Here is a 16,353-nt window from a genome sequence, read left to right as displayed (position 1 = left end):
TCACTTCCAGTGAACACTGTTCCTTGGTCCGTAGTAATTGACTCAGGCAAGCCAAACCGATGAATTATGTTTTCTTCAATAAACTTGATCACGGTCTTTTGTGTAATACTCTTGTATGGAATGGCTTCCACCCACTTTGTAAAGTAATTCGTAGTCAATCAAATGTAACTGTGCTTATGAGAAGAAGGTGGATAGATCTTACCTATTATGTCCATTGCCCATCTTCTAAATGGTCATGGCTTTATAACAGAATGGAGCTCCATAGCAGGTACATGTTGCAACGGTCCATGTTTTTGACACGAAAGACATGCTTTGGCATAGTTGATACAATCCTGCATCATTGCTGGCCAAAAATATCCTTACCTTTTTAACAGCCATCTCATCTTGATTCCTACTTGATGGGCTCCACATATGCCTTCATGTGCTTCTGCCATAACCAATTTTGCATTATCTTCATCAAGATAATGTAAGAGCAATCCATTTGAGGATTTTCGGTATAATTCTTCTCCTAATATGACATATTTCTGGGCTTGTCTCCTCAGCTTTCGATCTCTTGAATCTGGACTCTTTAAATATTCGATGATAGTTTGTCTCCAATCCTCTTCTCGAACTACCTTGCTAATTGCTATCGGTATCTTTCTTTGTTCAGTAGAAGGTACCGACAGTGTTATGGTAGCTGTGATGTCTGCCAACTCTTTTGATATTCGGTACCCAGAAGCTATTTGAGCCAACTCATTAGCCTCGAAATTTGTGTCTCTTTTAACATGGACTATGTCGTACTCTCTGAATTGCTCTAATTGCTTCTTGGCCTGATAGTAATAACCAATCAAATTTTCATTCGAGTACTGGTATTCTCCCTTTAACTGTTTCACCACCTATTGTGAATCACCAAATACTTTGATAAACTGTGCTTTCAACTCAATCAATATTCCCAAGCCAATAATCAGTGCTTCATATTCAGCTTGATTATTTGAACATTCAAAATCTAACATACAGACACACCTTGTAAGTTCTCCATCGGAAGAAATTATTATCAATCCAACTCCAGCCATACTCTTAGCACACGATCCATCAAAATACATAGTCCATGGTAGCACTTGACTGAGACTTTGCTCATTTTCTTCCATTTGTAAACATGGGTATTCGGTAAAAAAATCAACAATAGCTTGGCCTTTTACTGCTTTGATCGGCACATATATCAAATCAAACTCAGACAAGATAAATGCCCATTTGGCTAGACGCCCTTTTATAACAGGTCGGGATAGCATATACTTTATTATATCAGTCTTACCGATCACATGCACTGTAGTTGGCAACAAATAATGTCTTAACTTCATACAAGCAAAGTATAAAGATAGACATAATTTTTCAATTGCGGTATATCTTTTTTCAACATCAGTTAACGCCCTGCTCAAATAATAGACCGCTTGTTCTTTTCCATTCTCATTCTCATTCTCTTGTGCCAACATACTCCCGATAGTTATATCGGTAGCTGATAAGTACAATTTCAGTGGTTTGCCTGCTTTCGGCGGCATTAATACAGGAGGATTCATTATATAGGCTTTGATCAAATCAAACGCCCTTTGTTGTTTCTCTCCCCATATAAATTCGTCCTGATTTTTGAGACGCAGAAGCTGTGTCATCGGCTCCATTTTATCAGACAAATTGGCAATGAATCTTCTAAGAAAGTTTATTTTTCCAATCACCATCTGCAATTGTCTCTTTGATGAAGGATGGGAAAGCTCCATGATAGCCCTTGTTTTGTTCTTGTCAATTTCAATTCCCCTTTGATTGACCAAAAATCCTAGGAAATTTCCTGCTCGTACTCCAAAGGCACACTTGGTTGGATTCATCTTCAATTTGTACTTCCTCATCCTAATAAATGCCTGCTTGAGATAATCCAGATGATCTTCTTGGGCAAAATTAACCACCACGTCGTCAATATAAACTTCTAAGAATTTATCGATCATATCATGAAAAATAAAGTTCATTGCCCGCTGGTATGTAGCTCCTGCATTCTTCAATCCGAAAGGCATAACTACCCACTGAAAAGTCCCGATCGCACCAGGACATCTAAATGCTGTCTTCGGGACGTCTTCCTTAGCAATAAAAATCTGGTTATAACCCGAATGACCATCCATCAAGGATAACATCTCATTTCCCGATGATGAGTCTACTAACATATCTGCCATGGGCATTTGGTATTCATCCTTTGGAGTGGCATTATTTAGATTCCGAAAATCAATACAAACTCTCAGCTTTCCATTCTTCTTTTTCACAGGGACAATATTTGAAAGCCACTCTACATACCTGGCTATTTCAATAAATTTCGCTTTCAGCAGCCTTTCTATTTCTTCTTTGACTTTATCAACTACATCTGGAGCAAATCTTCTTGCTAGCTGCTTATGCGGACGAAATCCTTTCTTGATTGGAAGGCGATGTTCTACAATATCTCTTGACAAACCAGGCATTTCAGGATAGTCCCATGCAAAGCAATCTTTGTACCCTTTGATCAGGTTAACCAACTTTTCTTTCATGCCCCCTTGCAAAAACGTACTTACATACACTGGACGGAAACAACCAGGCTCTCCTATATCAACCTCTAATAATAGATTTTGAGCCTCCATTGTTCTGTCTTCTTTGACTAATAACTCTTCCCATTCATCAATACAATCTGAGGCTTCAACATTTTGCTGCGCCATTTTCGCCAAGTGTGTGAAGTACCTTTCACAAACTTCTTGCAATATGGACTCGTTTTTCATAAAGAGTGCGTAATTCTTCTAATGCCAAGCTTGACTTGGGGATCCTTTCAGCTTTCATATCCCCAAAGCGGCAATAAGCAAAGGAGTGTGGATCTGTCCTTGGTGATTCGACAGCATAACCCTCATGTGAACAGTCCCGATATTCTTGACAAATGTCAGTCCATCCGATTGAAGCATATCCCGAATCTGCCTCAACATATTCTACTTTCTCGCCATTCCAAAATACCAAGACTTGATGCAAAGTTGAAGGTACAAACTGATTAGAGTGTATCCAATCTCTTCCGAGCAACAGATTATATGAACCATCGGACTCTTTTACAAAGAAAGTCGTTTTGGACGACTTGGACCCTATAGTTAAATCAAGCACTATTGCCCCCTTGACTTCGGTAACTTCCCCAAGAAAATCAGACAACTGAACATTGGACGGGATAATGTCGTCGTCATATTTCCCCAATTTCTTGAAGTACTTGTAAGATATGAGGTTCAAAGTAACTCCAGCATCTACAAAGATTTTACCGACAGACCTACCATTCCCTGCCTGAAATAACCAAGGACCTTAAATGCTTTGCTTTTTCAGAAGGTATTTTATCAAACTTGATGGCTTCTTTGTCGGGGAACTGAAATTCTGCCATGGCTATCTCCTTTTCTGAAATGTGTTCAATGTCTTCTTCCACTACCAAATTAGTTCCATACTTCGCTGGAAGTTTAGCATGGACCATGTTTATCCGTATTAGAGAACCATATTCCTTTGATATTTTGGAGTAGCCAGTTCGGTAACTTCTGCCATCTTCTTGTGACAATTTAGGACCCAAGTTCTTTTGCTCCATCTTTCTCTGATGTTTTGGGTTGAGAGCTATGGTGATCTGCCCAAAATTAATTGTCTGGGGAACCCGTGAAACTCCCTTCTCCCTTTTCATTTCAACGTAAGAGCTACTTCCCGAATCACCTGGTTCTGATTTAATTCGATCTTTTTCATCAGGGTTTCTTTTCCAGACCCAATTACCTTTCCTACTGACAGACGTGAAAGGTAAATTCTGCCTTACTGTACCTTTAGCTCGGCCACTCTCGAAATTCCTTTGTCTGTTTTTCATCCGCTGGAAACGCCTCTTGATGGTTCTGTAAGACGCCTGTCCCGGCGATTTAACTGTTGACCATTTTCCTTCGGGAGGATTATATGGCACCTTAACTGTTTTCCCTTGTGGATTTCCTGAGAAATTGATGGTGGTGGATCATCAAACTCATCTCCCCAGCCAGTCGGCTCAACTGGCAATGATGGAGGTGGATAATCATCCGTATCTCCGTAATAGACCACATAGTCAAACTTCCCGCTAGGTTCTCCAAGCAATCCGACCTTGGGGTCACCTTCCTTATATCGCTGCCATAAACTCTTTTTCTTTGCTGGCTTTGGTAATGTTTCTTTTTTTCATGAACTTGTGTAACCAATTCCCGAATTGGAAGGGCTAGTTGCGATGAATCAGGGTGGTATTCTTTCCTCTCATACCTATGACCAACATCTTTTCTTTCAAGCACTTGTGCTGTCTGTCTTGGTTGAACTCCCTCCTCTCTTGCTTGTACCGAAAAGTTTTCGGTAGCTACAATCTCAGACCTTACCTATGGTCTTCCTATCCTGCGGACAAACGATCCCGATCTGTATCTCCCCCTCATTCCTCTCATGTATTGGAACCTGGGAATCTCCCGATCTTGACGAGTCAACTGTCACGCCCCAATCCCGGCGAGCACGCGAACATCCCACGACGGTCGTTAAGAGTGCGATGTCCCAGGACACATCGCCGACCCGATCGATTCACTAACGATCATACGCATGCATTTGGAAGCGAACTATAACACCCTATCAACACAAAAGATAACTCGGGGCAGCCAAGGAGACAACAGGAATACACATCAACAAAACAACTTTCATAAACACACTGTTAACCCAAGTTTGGTACAATTTACAAGCCCAACCTGAGGGCGACTTGCCACCAACCGCACATACAGAAGGATCGGGTTAACCTAAACTCCTCTATAGCAAGGCATCCAAAAGCAAAAAGTTCATCCCATGCCCTTATTACCACTGATCTCCGATCCTTACGTGACGTCTATTCGTCACCCCAAACCTGAAAATGTTTAACCACGGGGAGTGAGATAACTCAGCAAGTGAACTCCCTAAACCTCGTTTAGGAGAATACGTTGCCTCAGGATCGTCCTAAACATACAAGTCTACTGAAATAAATGTGCCATAATACAATCACAGGCATTCTTACCTGGTTTAGACATACATATATGCCACAATGATGCATCAACCATAGCACATAACTAAAGCATGTAATAAGAATTCACATGCATCAATGCATCACAGTCGCGCGTGCCTCGATTATAAGGCAAAACCCACTTGGGCACGTCCCATACCATGCCTAGCAGTTTTTACCCCATAATCAAGCACTATACACCACACGTACCCAGATTATTCATGACCCGCGTAAACACGCCTCAGGCCCACTTTCAATCCAGGGTCCACATACAACCATATCATATTCACAACACTCCTTAGCCCGCGTTACAGTACACGCCTCAGGCTATGTCTCTTGCCGCGTTACAGTACATGCCTCAGGTACACGCCTCAGGCTATGTCTCTTGCCCGCGTTACAGTACACGCCTCAGGCTCAACATCCTCCACCTACGGCACAACCCGCGTAAACGCATTAGGTTGGCGGTCTTCCGGTAATACCGGGCATCGTCCCGCATTACAGTACACGCCTCAGGACGGGTTCAATTCCCCGCGTTACAGTACACGCCTCAGGGATTATGTGATCAAGCGAGCACGTCAACACACCACATTTTATCTGGACCCCGCGTTACAGTACACGCCTCAGGGTTTGTAGTGATCACACGCATGCCACATCACATGGATTTTCATACCTCCACACTCTCAAACATCATACGAACGTGCTCAATCTCCAACCAAATCAAATCAGCCCATGCTCGCACAAATGAATTCCGAATTTCAACCATAAATTCCACATTCCGTCAAGCATAATAAGCTACCGCCAAATCATCCTCGATCTCGACAACATCAATCAACATGGACACCGAGTAATCAACATCAATTCACATGTACATAAGCACCATTCAGCCACGAGACCAAATCAATCGACACACACACGCTGAATCAGCCACATTCCCTTCCACGCACACGGTCACAATTAGGTAATCACCAACCTCCCTCGAATCAACACATACAACACATATTCAAGCATCAATTCCAGTCACGAGGGTAGCAACTATTCAACCTCGACACCCCCACCATTCCGCTCATAAAAATGGACATCCATAAAATCGGGGTAAATCTGGGCAGTTTACACAGTGACCGAAATCCTTTCAAAATAAATAGTAAACGAACTCCAAAAATTCTAAATTTTGGATATATCATAAAAAACATCTTGATAAACATTTATTATGAAGAACATGAAATCCGGTTCAATCTGCAACCATGCCTTTTCGTCCCTCGAAACCAGACCAGAATCAGTTCGCTCTAACAGACTGTTTTGTCCTCAAAATACATTTATTTCAACACACAAATCACCTTGAAAAGATTTGAAATTTTTATATGTCATAGAAAGGAAAGTATTCAACAACTTTTGTGAAGAAAGTTTATTGAAAATAGATCTGGAAAAGTTTATAAAATTTCGGAAAGACAAGAAGGTCGGGATGAACAGTATTTCGGGCAAAATTTCGAAAAGTTTATTGAAAATGGGTTTTCGTGCGACCCAAATGGCCTCCAAAAATTCCAGATTTAAAATATGTTATACCTCAGGATGTGAGGAAGAACTTTTGTGAAGGACACCACCCCTGATTCAGCCTCCAAAAATCTCCACAAAAATAGTAAACCGAGAGGGTACAGAAAACACAATTTCGAGATTCAACCCAAACTTCAAGGATCCGAGTCCTAGTCGATAACCACCGAACTTCAGCCCTCAAAATTCATTCCACAAGGTTCAAACTACCATGCTACAGCCATTTGAACATCCAAGAGCACAATGAAAAATCAAGCTCTCCTCTAATCCACCTATAATCACCTCAATCAACCCCTAAACCAATCCATCAACAACCCATCACCCTAATCAAAGTTTAGAGAGAAACTTGCCTTAAACCTAAGCAAGAAAAGCCCAACAAGCAGCAGCAAAGGCCTTGGCAAGGCAGCAACTCCGGCGAGCGGCGGTGGCGGCGGCGGCGGCGGCAACGCACGGTGACTGAACGGCGGCGACGGCTGGCTTGGCTGGCTGGCCACGGTCACGGTGGGAGGGGGAGGAGGCTCGGCCGAGAGGGAGTGAGAGGGGGAGAGATTGGCGTGAGAGAGAAATGAGAGAGAGAGAGAGAGAGAGAGAGAGAGAGAGAGAGAGAGAGAGAGAGAGAGAGAGAGAGAGAGAGAGAGAGAGAGAGAGAGAAATGAGAAGAAAAAGGCTAATGACACCAATAATTGGTGTCTATCCCCTTGTAAAATGACCATCCTACCCTCCTCTCTATTTCCAATCAACGGCCACGATTAAACCTTATCCTGAGATCGATGGCCAAGATCGACTCTTACCAAAAATATCCAAGGGCAAAATTGGAATTTCACAAAAAGTTCAAGGGCAAAATTGTCCAAAAACTTTTATCTCTAAAGTTGGTGTGAAATGACCAAAATGCCCTTCTCACATTATGCTTGGCCTTAATAAAGTCCTAGGGGCAAAACGATCATTTTTCATTTCTAGCCAAAATTCGAATTTTCTGAAGAATCCGTACAATTCTGAGGCTGACCACGCTAATAACAACGTCGTCCAATTATCCTGTCGTGACTTTCGAAATTTCCAATGCCCAAACTTGGTCTCTAATTAACGACTAAATTTAAATAACGTAACTTGAGCGTATCTCAAACTAACGGGTGGCTTTTGAGAAATTCGCATATTCGACCCGTGGTTGATACTGAATCAAGCCACGTTTAAGTTCACTTGGATCGTGACGACCTCGGTTGTCATGTAATCGCGAGGATCGGTCGCTAGTTCCAACGGGCGCGATCGTTTGGCATAGGTTTAGGGTCATTCGTCAATTCATCTCATGGTCAAGCGGAATCATCCGCGATCCACTCGTATGACAGCGGCGAATTGATCCCTAACTATCCTTGGATCGGCCTACATTGGCTCAAAATGTCACCTCGACAATTTTTATGGTCGAAAGTCGGTTCACGATCGAATTTCTTTGGTCGCGCGAATTTAAATCCCTAATTAGCCATTCCCTAACGGTTAGTATCCTAGGAGTGATCAGTTCCGGGCGAGATCTAACTACAAGCACGTCCATAAAATCATCCATTTCATAAATCCCAAGTGGGTCTAATTTCAGAATGTCACATCAACTCTTGGTGACAACGGGTGCAAAGTTGTTTGTTGTTATCGCCCGTCGTCCCTCGTATACTAACAATGCTGATCATGTTCGGGAAAGGGTCTGTGTCTACTTCCATTGGGGCTTTGCCTTTGTCTTCGGCAAATTTAATCTTGCCTTGGTGAATTGCCTCTTGGATAGTCTTCCTAAACACAATGCAATTCACCGTATCATGAGTTGTAGAGTGATGCCATTTGCAATATCTCTTATCTGTTATTTCCTCCTTTAAGGGGATTATTTGTCCTTCAGATAACTCGATCATTCCATCTTTCAACAGCAAGTCAAATATTTCATCTAACTTGTAGATATCAAAGGAGTAGTTATTTGTCTCCTTAGCCTTGAACTTGGATACATCTCTCACTCTGGCCGGCTTAAGTGCTGGGCACACATACGGTTTTTCAAGCATCATAGTTGCTACGGCTATTTCATTCTCCTCTTCGGCTATACCACAATGTTCGGTACTTTCAGCAAATGCCACTGTCTGCCGATTGTCCTTATTCGGCTTCTTATCTTTCTCCTTCAACAAGTGTTCGTACTTAGAAACCCGAGCATTTAACTGAAAGAGATCGTCAAAGGCTTGTCCTTCAAATCTTTCCTTAAGGTTAAACCTCAAGTCGTTAAAAGCCAAATCCGTGAACTCCTTTTGAGTGAGTGATGTTAAACATCGGTTTCTGGATTTCTTGAAACGTGCAATAAACTGATCTACTGTCTCGGCACTATATTGATACATTCTGGCCAAATTGACTACCGTTACCTCTGGTACCGTTTGGTAAAATTGAGAATGAAACTGCCTTTCCATCTTGGCCCATGTTTGAATAGAATTCACAGGCAAATTTGTATACCAAGTGAATGCTGTTTTTGGCAAAGACAATGGGAACAATCTTAACCTTAAATACTCATTAGTTCCAGCCTCTCCACATTGTGCCAAGAATCGACCCACATGCTCCACAGTTGACTGATCCTCCTCTCCTGTAAATACAGCAAAATCTAACATCTTGAAACCCCTTGGATATGGTATGTTGTCAACCCAATCAGGATGTGGCTTCCTATATACTGGCATTGGCATTCCTCTCTCTGCTCCCAATTGTTGCATTACCAGTTCGGCAACTCTATCTAGGTTCCATGGTCTTAAATTTTGCTGGCCTAACCAAGGATCTTGACCCCAAGGATCAAACTGCTGAGGTCTATTCACCCCCTGCTGTTCTATGTTGAAATTAACGGGTAGTGGTTAGCCTATAAAGAGGGTTTTCTATCACATGAGGATACGGTTGAGGCGCAAGTGGTCTTATATGCTCAACATTAGGCATATTTACTGGCGGAGGTACGTTCAGCACTGGTGGTGCATTTGTGACCATGGGATTAACCAAATTAACATCATTTGGGGCATTTTGAGGAAATTGTAAGCATTCACACCATTCATAAGATTTATAGGGGTAGGATTCTCTGGCCTTGGTACAATTCTGACAGGAGGTTGCAAATTTGATCCCCCATTACCGTTATATCCAACATGAGGAGGTCCCGATGTTGGAGGAAACGATGTTGTCCCAAGAGGATTTGCATAAAAGGGTGGAACTTGAGAAGATGAACTGGGACGCGATATTACCTCATTTATAGCATTGATCACCATGGGCTTTATCACATCTGTCACATGTCGCACCATATGGTTGGTAAGCTCGTTCTGCTGTTCCTCAAACATCCTTTTCATCGTGTCTACCAAGGTGTTATCTGGTGCCAACACGCGGGCTTGTTCTTCAGTTAATTGCCGAGGAATGTCGGCATTCTCCTCTACTTGTTTAGCCGCGGAGTGCTCAGAACGTGTTCCATCATCTGGATTGTTGACGTTACCCACTGGTATTCCTTCAGATTGCCTAGTTCTCACCATTTCTCCAAATCTTACCACGCGAGTCCCACCAGGCGTGCCAAAAAGATGTTCGCTCGTTTCACGACGAGGAATACCTTTCACTGAAACTTTGATTTTCGATTTTTATTAAGATAGGTTCTGTGGCTTGATTTCTAGGAGAGTTGTGGTGAAAAATAGAGTATAGCATAAGATTATATGGAACGGATAGAAATCGAATGGATTGAAAATGGATCTGAGATCAACAAAGTTCCAAGTTACGTTATAATACTCCTATAAAAGCTATAAAGGACTTGAAAGTTAACTAAAGTTGCAGGAAGCTGTAAATGTAGGAAGTAAAGGTACAGAGGAAACTAAAGTGCAGATAAGCTTGAGTGTTTTTGCATTGTTGTTGATCTCCCTTCCTCCTTCTTTCTTCTGAGTATTTGTATCTCCTCATATCCTGTAACTACTTGTCGGTTACTTCTTTATTTTCAAACTTTGAATCTTGGCGCTTCCAATAACTGCCTTATCTAACCACATTTTTTAATTTCATTGTCTGCCAAAACTTGATCTCAACCGCTGGGACGACTTCAAATTTGGACAAGTAACTCCCCACGATCTGCTCGTGCTCACTATCTCCGCTTTTTGCTCATAACTTCCTGCTATCATGATTCACGTGGTTGGGCCGTGATTCATCTTTACCGATTTTCTGTAATTTTGGTATATTCCCGAAGTATAGACTTTCCATGTTTCGGTAAATATCCCGATCTTCACCAATTACCGAATTCGGGATATGATGCCATTCACGCTTGCTTCCCAACATGTTTCCAAATTTTATCCAAACGTATTTCGGAAGATAGCTGATTTCCATTATACACCAGATTCGGCATTAAAGCCGACTAAAAGTCTATGCCTATTCTTATTTTGGTGTCAACATCTGCAAATCTTGGGAAGTGGGTTTCAGTTCTTTGAAGCATCCTTGGTGGCCCGTCAAAGTATTGGGTTTTCTTGGCTTTGTTTGGTCTGTGAAGAAAGAAAGAACAAGAAATGTCGGTTGATTTGGTAGGAACTGATGTAGGAACGGCATTCGGCGAGCTGTTCTCGCTCGTTAAAGAAGTAGTGAGAACGGTTGCTGTGTTTCGTGATGAGCTCGTGAAGATCGCATCCACCTTGGACTCCATAGTCCCAATCATGGAAGACATCAACGAGTTCAACAAACGGCTGGATCGTAAAGACATGGGGCAAATCCAGGCCTTAATAAATGGTGCCACAGACCTGGTCAGGAAGTGCTCGAAAATCAAGGCGTTCAACTGGTACAAAAGGTATACGCACTCAAAAAAGCTGACCGAGTTCGATGCGAAACTCGCCAGGGAGTTCCAGCTTTCCGTGCCGCTGATGGGTATGAGGAACACCGTAGAGATATTGGGGGAGGTGATGGAGCTCCGTGAAGAATTCAGAGAGTACCGTTCCAGTCAAGCGAACGACGGGGCCCTCCAGAGTGGGCTCGGGGCTTCGGGCAACCTCGTGGTCCCTGAGGCACCTGATTTCATTATCGGGTCAGAGCTCGAGGCGTCCTTGAGGAAGCTCAAGGGGCAGTTGCTCGAGGAGGGAATGTCTGTGATTGTTGTGACCGCCCCGGGTGGCTGCGGGAAGACCACCCTGCTTGCGAAGTTGTGTCATGACATGGACATTAAAGGTATGTGTGATTAGTGTTTTGATTGATTCAGAACTAATTAAAGTAGAGGTACATTTCTTGATTGCTCTTTGCCAAATTATTCGGAGTCTTTCGGTTAGCAATTTATGCCTATAGCAGTTGTTGCCTGAACAATCTTTGCACATATTTGAATGATTGAATCCATTGCTTGTTCTCTCTATCAAGCAAAAGAGTCTCTTGTAGATGTGAATGTTTGCACAAAGAATTTCTTGGGTTTTATGCAGATGGATGTTCATCAATTAAAAGAAACCTTTTCTCATCATTTAATTTCGGGTTGGATGTCATGTCCAATATGATAGATCTTTCCCAAGCTTTTTGATATTCTGTTTGATTGCACTTAGCCCCTTTCTTAATCAGCTGAACCCTCCCCTTCACACGCTATAGGCTTCACACTTATTCGTTCTGCTAGGTGGTGTCTACTTAGCTCTGTTTCTTGTTCTACTGAATTCAATAAACTGAAAGTGTAGTGGAAAGTTTTCGTACTCTTTGCAAGCGATAGGAGTCAGACTTACTGTGATTTGATATAGGCAAATTCAACAACAATATCATGTTCATCCGTGTCTCGAAGAAGCTCAACCTGACAGACATTGTACAGAAAATGATTCAACATAAGAATTTTCGGGTACCCACGATTGAAACAGAAGATTTGGCAGTTCATTACTTGCAGCAACTGCTTGAAAAAATAGGACAAAATCCTGTGTTGCTTGTGCTGGATGATGTCTGGACCGAATCGAAATCCTTCCTCGATAAATTTGTCTTCAAGAAGATCAAAGATTACAAGATTGTGGTGACGTCAAGATATGAGTTTCCTGATGTTAGTTTTGTGCATCACCTGAACCCACTAAATAATGGTGAAGCCCTGGAACTTTTTCGTCGATCTGTTACTGTTGATAATAGAAGCATGGTCGTACCAGATGATGATCTCGTTGAGCAGGTATACTCTTGCATGCATGCATCCATTAAAGGACTTCTTATGATCATCAAAACTCTGAGTTAATCTTTTTCATCAAAGAAAATGTCTAACAAAATCAACCTGCCAATCCTTACTTTCATCTCTCTTTCATGAAAGAGAGGCCTTGATTTGTACTAATTTTTGTTCCGTGGCAGGTAGTGAATCGCTGTAAGGGATTGCCATTGGCTCTTACAGTCGTTGCCAAGTCTCTCCAAGGAAAAGATCGTTCGTTCTGGGAAACAAAGCTTCTTGATTGGTCTGAAGGACGCTCCCTTTTGCGTTCGGACACTGACATTCTAGATTGCCTCAGAAAGAGTTTGGATGACTTGGATGGTGACTCTTCGATCAAGGAACGTTTCATGGACCTCAGCTCGTTTCCGGAGGATCGCAAGATCCCCGCCACTGCCCTTATTGATATGTGGGTGGAATTGTACAAGCTAGATTTCAATGGTATCCGCGCCGTTAGTGACCTCCATAAACTCGTTTACAGGAACCTAGCTGATCTCGTAATAACCAGGTATGGCTCTGAAGTTCGTTTTTTTTCTCTCATTCCAACTTTTCAAGTTTTCTACTGCTCTAAGAGTATCTCGTCGAATTCTAGTTGGCATCTTATTAGTTTTTCTCGATACGTGACAGTTAATATTTGTGAGTGAAATGGATAAAGGCATGATTAGATCTTTGCACCAAGATTGAGAGAGTAATTTATGCCATTTCATAACCCATAACTAACCCCAATAAGTTTAGTTCTTCTGGAGCGCGGCAAACTAATTTGTTACCCAAAAATGAGCACTCTAAATGTTTTGAATCCACGCCACAATTACTGCACCTGACCTTCAGCTATAGTGAGTTCCGCAATTGTAAAGGTCAAATGAGTTACTACATAAGCCTGAAAACATTTTAACTCCTGAGTTAGTTTCTCAATAGTGTGAAAGATCATATGTTTTCTTTTACTATTAAATTGAAATCACCAAATGCCTGGCACTAGATTTTAGCACAAATAAACGTGAGTGCAAATGCTTATATCCAAGTATTTGATTGCACACATACAGGAGAGATTTAAGTGACGACGAAGACAGATCTTACAGCAGCCACTATGTTATGCAACACGATCTGCTCAGAGACCTGGCTATCATGGACTGCAAGCAGGGGGAAGTAGAGAAGAGAAAGAGACTTTTTCTGGACTTGACCGGAAATAATTTTCCCGATTGGTGGAGCGAGCAAAAGCAACCGACTCTCGGTGCTCGTCTAGTGTCCATCTCCACAGGTTGGGAACTCTCTCTCTCTCTCTTTCTCAGTGACCTGTAGGGAAAAAATTCGGTTGGTTGGTAGTTAAATGACCTTTTAACCTTCTATGTTCATAATGCAGATGGAACATTCTCAACACACTGGCCAAATCTTCAATTGCCTGAAGCTGAGGCTCTTGTCTTGAACTTCGAGATCAACAGTCAAACCAAAACTTATGCTTTGCCTGAATTCATTGAGAAAGCAGATAAGCTCAAGGCCTTGATAGTAACAAACTACAGTTTCTTTCTAGCCGAGCTGCACAATTTCCATGTCATCGGATCCAATTTAAGGAGGATGAGGCTCGAACGCGTCACAGTTCCCTTGCTAAGCATGGGAAAGCTGCGCCTGCACAATTTGCAAAAGATATCCTTTTTCATGTGCGACATCGGTCGAGCTTCGACATCGAACGATGCCAAAATCTCTGATGCAATGCCAAACTTAGTGGAGCTCGACATCGACTATTGTAATGATCTCGTGACACTACCGGATGGCATCTGTGAGATAAAGCCTCTGAGAAAGCTTAGCATCACAAACTGCCATAATTTCTCCGAACTCCCTGAGCAGATTGGGCAATCGGCGGCCCTTGAAGTGGTTAGGCTTAATTCCTGCACAGACTTGTCTCTGTTACCGGACTCGATTGGAACCCTCCAAAAGTTGATATCCCTCAATATATCTGATTGCCTCAACCTGAGCGCTTTGCCCCATCAAATTGGTCAACTGGTTAATCTCAAGAGGATAAACATGAAAGGATGTCTGAGGCTGTCTGAGTTGCCACGGTCAATCGTGAAGCTGAGGAACTTGAGGAAGGTGGTTTGTGACAAAGAGAAAGAAGTCCTGTGGGGGCCTCTCAAGAGCAGTCTCAATGTCTTGAATATAATAGCGTCTGAAGAAGAGGCTAGCTTAGATTGGTTGCGCGATTAAGAAGAGGGTGATTGTTCCTGTACTCTGCGCTTTTTTTTTAAATGTGGACGGCCGAGCCATTGCTGACTGGACCAAATAATTGATGAGGAACGCCGCATCATTGTTTTTTTAAATATTTCCAAGTCAGAAATTTTTTCCTTTCTATTTTTTCTTCTTCCCATTTCTATCAACGCGGCTGCGAACCATAACCACCGCGTCCCTACCGTCACCGTTGTCACTGACACCTAACTCGTGGTGCCTTACCACCATGACCCTAACTCATGGTGCCTTACAATCTCGATAGCTTGGAGATGACTCTGGTTGAAGAAGAAAAAGCCGTCCCGTGGGGGCCTCTCAAAGACAGTCTCGATAGCTTGGAGATGACTCTATTTGAAGAAGAAGAGCCTAACTTAGATTGGCTGCTGGATTAGGAAGGAGTAAGGATATTGATGGTGTATGGACTTTTCTAAATATTCAACTTCTTTTCTGCACTTTTATCAATCTAAATTGCAATGTCACATCATGCATTCTTTTTTAGGATAAGTGTACTTTCAGAAAAGTGCACTTGAGTCCTAAAATTTTCAAAAAGTGCAATCAAGTCGTAAAACTTGTCAGAAAAGTGCAATTGAATCTTACATTTTTCAAAAAAGTGCAATCAAGTCTTAAAACTTGTCAGAAGTTCCAAAACTTGTCAAGTGCACCAACTTGACAAATTGGTGGAATCGAATTTAAAACTTATTAGCATTTTTCGTTTGTCAAGTTGGACGGAGTCAGTGGAAGGATTCGATTGAACTAAATTGACAAGTTTTATAATTTTATTATACTTTTTAACAATTTTAGAACTAAATTGCACTTTCATGACGGGATTTAAGATTTGATTACACTAAGATTTAATTACATTTTCATGATAACTTTGAGGACTTTTGGTATACTTATCTCTTTTTTTTAAGCCATTGTTGAGTGAACCTGTTAAATTTATGTCTCGAATTTGAGCTCGCGTTCCTATTTGGCTGATTTCGGATGAGGGGCTCTCGACAGCACAAATAGAGAAATAAAGAAGGCCACTATATATATATTTTTATTATATTAGGGGCACACTTTATTTTATTATATCTATTTCTCTTGTGAGGGTAAAATATTCATTGTCCGAGCAAGAAAGAAAGCAAGGGTTCTTTTGCTTTTATCTCCTGCATAACCGTACATGGACTCCTTCTGTTAGAGATATAGAAAAGGAGGACTCTGCCATACATATATATATATATATATATATATATATATATATATGTTGCCGAACAGAATAGGGTATTGAGCGAGCCGCACTAGCCGCGAACGCCCACGAAGCTCTCAGGGAAGGACGCCGCGCGAGAACAAAGTAAAGTACGTACGACGTTCTTGATTTTGATCGTACGAGAGTGTTTTTCTTTGGGCTTGAACACGAGATGATTTGTGCAGTCAATTTATTTTGTCCAATTAAGTTGTTTATTTG

At 41.9% G+C, this 16,353-nt stretch overlaps 1 protein-coding gene across 1 annotated transcript; it reads left to right on the top strand.

Annotated features, from left to right (window-relative positions):
* The first annotated feature begins 10,958 nt into the window (after positions 1–10,958).
* Positions 10,959–14,915, top strand: LOC115663967 (probable disease resistance protein At5g66900). The gene is made up of 5 exons (XM_056313652.1): positions 10,959–11,713; positions 12,259–12,665; positions 12,839–13,200; positions 13,733–13,947; positions 14,050–14,915. Exons 1-5 carry the CDS (start codon positions 11,065–11,067, stop codon positions 14,886–14,888), a joined length of 2,472 nt encoding a protein of 823 aa, XP_056169627.1. The 5' UTR covers positions 10,959–11,064; the 3' UTR covers positions 14,889–14,915.
* The last annotated feature ends 1,438 nt before the right edge of the window (positions 14,916–16,353 follow it).

The sequence above is a fragment of the Syzygium oleosum genome, unplaced genomic scaffold (genome assembly GCF_021117445.2).
Source record: "Syzygium oleosum isolate NSW1041296 unplaced genomic scaffold, Sole_v2.1 Sole_v2.08, whole genome shotgun sequence".
Taxonomy (NCBI): Eukaryota; Viridiplantae; Streptophyta; class Magnoliopsida; order Myrtales; family Myrtaceae; genus Syzygium; species Syzygium oleosum.
Note: the sequence above shows the minus strand (reverse complement) of the source record. Positions and strands in the feature narration are given on the sequence as shown.